The sequence below is a fragment of the Austrofundulus limnaeus genome, unplaced genomic scaffold (assembly GCF_001266775.1).
Source record: "Austrofundulus limnaeus strain Quisiro unplaced genomic scaffold, Austrofundulus_limnaeus-1.0 Scaffold55, whole genome shotgun sequence".
NCBI classification, from domain to species: domain Eukaryota; kingdom Metazoa; phylum Chordata; class Actinopteri; order Cyprinodontiformes; family Rivulidae; genus Austrofundulus; species Austrofundulus limnaeus.
In genome coordinates this window covers 1745395-1749967 of record NW_013952457.1, presented here as the reverse complement: position 1 = coordinate 1749967, position 4573 = coordinate 1745395, and the positions used below count along the sequence as shown (strand labels likewise).

Sequence of the window (4573 nt, the reverse complement as noted above, 5' to 3'; positions counted from 1 at the left end):
TGTGTGTGTGTGTGTGTGTGTGTGTGTGTGTGTGTGTGTGTGTGTGTGTGTGTGTGTGTGTTTTCAGGGAGTAACGTGATGAGATCCATTCATGGCGTAGGAGAACTAATGTCCCAAGTTGTCCTGAGAGGCGGTGGTTTCCTTCCTATGCCTTCAAGCAGGATCTCAGATGGAGATGCAGTGAAGACACAGTTTGAACCTGAGAAAGAGGACATTCTTGTCATGGACACCAAGCTCAAGATTATTGAAATTTTGCAGGTGAAGCATGTTTAATTTTATACTCGAACCATATTAATATGTCGAAGAGTGCTGCTTATGTGTTCTTTTCTCCTCCGTCCTGCAGTTCATCCTGAATGTCCGTCTGGACTACAGGATCTCCTGCCTCCTGTCCATCTTCAAGAGAGAGTTTGATGAGAGTAATTCCCAGAGTGACACATATTTACCTGGATCAGTAGAAAGTCCAAACATTATGCCAGGTCAGATTAATGATGAACCGTGGTATATCCTGAAGCGGAAACAATGTCATTTTCTGATTAATGTGCAAATACAGACTCAGCATTTGCACTATTGTTATGTATATTTTTAGATATCTAACTATTCTTGCATAGTTTGTGCTATTTTAGTCATTCATAAATCAAAAGTAATTTAATGAAGGGATAGGTGCTATGACTTTTGGTTGCTGAAACTTTACTTACCAACATTTTTCATAAACTAATTATATTAAGATTTATTTTGTTCCCTCAAAAATTGTCTCTTGAAAATCTGCCTGAGCATACTTGCTCAATTTTTGTAGTTTTATGCTACTTTTAGCTTGCCTTTTAAAACTTTTAACATTTAATACCGTTCTTTAAGCCAACACTTTGCTACTTTTAGCTTTTAGCTAGCCTTTAGTTAAGATTAGCTAGCCTTTTGTTAAGACTGCTGCTTTTAGTTTATTGTAATATTTTGCTGCCTTTAGCTTCTACTTTCTTTTTTTCTACATTTTGCTTATCAGTAGCAATTTAGCTTTTAGCTATTGTTTTGCTACTTGTAGCTTTTAGCTAGCCTTTTGTTAAATTTAGCTAGACTTTTACTACTTTTAATTTTAATATAATCTTTTGCTGCTTTTAACTTCTAGTTTCAATTTTTCTACATTTAGCCAATTAGTAGCATTTTAGCTGTAACTATTGTTTTGCTACCTGTAGCTTATAGCTAKTCTTTTTCTTTTTTAGCTTTAACCACCAAGTTTCAACCTCTTTTGCAAATTTTATTTATTTTCACAGGAAATGCCATTTCTCTGTTAACCATTCACTTCCTATATTTCCAGGGGCGTTGGATTTCGAACACATAGAAGARCAGGCAGAGGGGATCTTTGGTGGAAGGTACTTTCATTTTTAAATACATAACGAATCTCAACTAATCTGTTAAAAAAGGCTTTTGCTAATTTAAGTGTGTGTTCTGTGAATGTGTAGTGAAGAGAACACGCCGCTGGACCTGGACGATCAAGGTGGACGGACCTTTTTGAGGGTCCTGCTCCACTTAACCATGCATGACTATCCTCCTCTGGTGTCCAGAGCCCTGCACCTGCTTTTCAGACATTTCAGCCAGAGACAGGAGGTCCTTCAGGCGTTTAAGCAGGTACCCCAGCTGTACATGGCAACCCTTAAACAAACTCTTATACAATAATTAAGAAAGCTACCATAGGTGCACTTTTATGACTTTCAGTGTAATCCAGTCAACTAGCCCAATATTGCAAAGTTTAAAAACAATAAAAACAACTGATTAAAAATAAAGTAGAATCCATCGAAGGAATGCATATTGCCCATCTTTTACTCCTAATTGCATCATCTCTGTTATCAACAGGTGCAGCTGCTGGTCACCAGCCAGGATGTGGAAAACTACAAGCAGATAAAGTCGGATCTTGACCAGCTGCGTTCGATTGTAGAAAAATCGGAGCTCTGGGTTTATAAGAGGCAGGGACCCGATGAGGCCATGGACGCAGGAGAGGTGGCAGAACATAAAACGGTGCAACGCATTTATTGTAACAAAATAATAATATGTTACAGCAAGGTCRTGTTTGCTTATATCATGCTGTGTTCTGCAGCAGGACTCCGGGGCCACAGACAAGCCAAAGAAAGCAGAGAGCACGAGCAGTTACAACTACAGGGTTGTAAAGGAGGTAAAAGTGTTACCAATAATACTGTTTTATGTTGTTGCACAACAACTCAAGCCTTTCTTCAAAAATGTAATCTTTTTCTGYTCGGTTTGTCTTTCCTTTTGTTTTCCTCACAGATCCTGCTGCGTCTCAGCAGGTTGTGTGTCCAAGAAGGTCTGTCTGGTAGGAAGAGCAGGAAACAGCAGCAGAGGCTGCTCAGGAACATGGGGGCTCACACTGTGGTCCTTGAGCTGCTACAGATCCCCTATGAAAAGGTGTCAATTAAATCTTTTGACTTTGTGTCTCTATAAGTAGATAAATTCTAACCTCGGGTATTTTTGCCCTCCAGGGAGAAGATGTGCGTATGCAGGATATAATGAAGCTCGCCCATCAGTTTCTGCAGAACTTCTGTGCAGGAAACCCACAGAACCAAGCCCTGCTTCATAAACACATCAATCTTTTCCTCAATCCAGGGGTCAGTTACCCTTCCTGATTGAACATTGACTCAAACTAGTCTTCGACTCCAAACAACAACTCACATAGCTTTTTTTAAACTTTCAGATTCTTGAAGCTGTCACCATGCAGCACATTTTYATGAACAACTTCCAGCTGTGCAGCGAGATCAACGAGCGCGTGGTCCAACACTTCGTCCACTGCATCGAGACACATGGCCGCAGCGTGCAGTATCTCAAATTCCTACAGACCATCGTCAAAGCAGAGAACAAGTTCATTAAAAAGTGTCAGGACATCGTCATGGCGGAGGTGTGCCTTCTTTCTAAACGACTACTATTCTAGTTTTTCTTCTGTTTTGTTATTTTGTGTCATTTTTCCCCTCACAGCTGGTGAATGCAGGAGAAGATGTCCTGGTCTTCTACAACGATCGTGCCTCCTTCCAGACTCTAACCCAGATGATGCGATCAGAGCGGGACCGCATGGATGAGAACAGTCCGCTGATGTACCACATCCACCTGGTGGAGCTTTTGGCTGTCTGCACCGAGGGCAAGAACGTCTACACTGAGATCAAGTGCAACTCTCTGTTACCACTGGATGACATTGTTCGGATCGTGACCAACGAAGACTGCATACCTGAGGTGGGCAGGTCCTCAAAAAAACAAACATAAAAAAACAAAAACTGGTCTGAAGGTTTGATATTTGTGAGAAACAATAGGTTTTGTGTAAAAAATGCAAACATTCCTAATWTKTTTTTTYTTAAGTGACAGTTCTGATGGATTTAAAGGAGCATAATTTACTACTAATCCTTTGTTTCATTTAACTTGAACCAAGAATTTAGGTTTAYCTTGATTAAAATCTTTCAGGTTAAGATCGCCTACATCAACTTTCTCAACCACTGCTACGTCGACACTGAGGTCGAAATGAAGGAGATCTACACCTCCAACCACATGTGGAAACTTTTTGATAACTTTCTGGTTGACATTTGCAGAGTAAGAGCAATCGAAAGAACAACTGAATTGCCTTTACTTAAGAAATTAAAAACATACCAAAAATGACAGCAACAACAACAACAACAACAACAACAACAAAAATAAGTCATTCTTTTGTTGCTGTTTTGTTCAGGTGTGCAACAACACAAGTGACAGAAAGCATGCAGACACCATTCTGGAGCGTTACGTGACCGAGACGGTTATGAGCATCGCAACCACCTTCTTCAGCTCTCCTTTCTCTGACCAGAGCACAAGCCTGCAGGTAACTGTGTCACATGACTCAAACATTTACAGCCCCTTTACTGGGGCTAGCTCGTGCTCTCTGCTATATATATAAACTTTTTTTCTGTGCTTGGGAACATAAATTTATTTTTGTTTGTTTAACGTCATAAAGAGGTGGAAAAAACAACCACCCCTTTAAATAACCTGATGAGTCATTCTGGTCTGTGTKGGTGAACTAAATCACACCCTCAGCCCCTCATCTTTTTCTAATCCAGACTTCAACGTTAAACCTTGATGCGTTCTCTGTAACAAGTAAAATACTTACAAGTTGTAATCAACTAAAACATATTTTAAATAGCGGCATAAGTTCTTTAAGTTAGCATCTAAAACATAAACAAATTACCAGAGTATGATTTTGCTATTTATCAAAAAAATTATTTACATCTAGGAATGCAAACAATTAATTGACTTATGATTAATTTTCGAATAATGATTTCTTAGCTTAAAATCTGTTCCAATCAATCAACTGATAATGTCCGCCGGTGCATCACATGGTCCATTTAAATCACTCTAACCGGAAAGGTGCGYTTTCCAACCTGCTCCAGAACCTCGCTTACTGGGCCAGTAGAACCAAGCATCAGTTCTGAGCTCTGGAAAACAAAGTGGTGTGTTTATGTTCCATCCACAGACAACACCTGGATTCCAGGTAGACCCACTTTCCTCTCAGAGTTAAAAAAAAAAAAATCAGTTGTTTCAGCCACAAAGAGAACTAATA

At 39.6% G+C, this 4573-nt stretch overlaps 1 protein-coding gene across 1 annotated transcript in view; it reads left to right on the top strand.

Annotated features, from left to right (window-relative positions):
- The window catches only part of LOC106518058 (inositol 1,4,5-trisphosphate receptor type 1), an 83663-nt gene that overhangs the window by 28735 nt on the left and 50355 nt on the right, over window positions 1-4573 (top strand). The window contains exons 24-35 of the mRNA XM_014009152.1: window positions 68-258; window positions 344-476; window positions 1307-1361; window positions 1452-1617; window positions 1843-2004; window positions 2084-2158; window positions 2272-2409; window positions 2484-2609; window positions 2696-2896; window positions 2974-3225; window positions 3451-3576; window positions 3710-3838. Of these exons, the coding sequence (XP_013864606.1) occupies window positions 68-258; window positions 344-476; window positions 1307-1361; window positions 1452-1617; window positions 1843-2004; window positions 2084-2158; window positions 2272-2409; window positions 2484-2609; window positions 2696-2896; window positions 2974-3225; window positions 3451-3576; window positions 3710-3838 (1754 nt within the window). The remainder of the gene's footprint in view (window positions 1-67; window positions 259-343; window positions 477-1306; window positions 1362-1451; window positions 1618-1842; window positions 2005-2083; window positions 2159-2271; window positions 2410-2483; window positions 2610-2695; window positions 2897-2973; window positions 3226-3450; window positions 3577-3709; window positions 3839-4573) is intronic.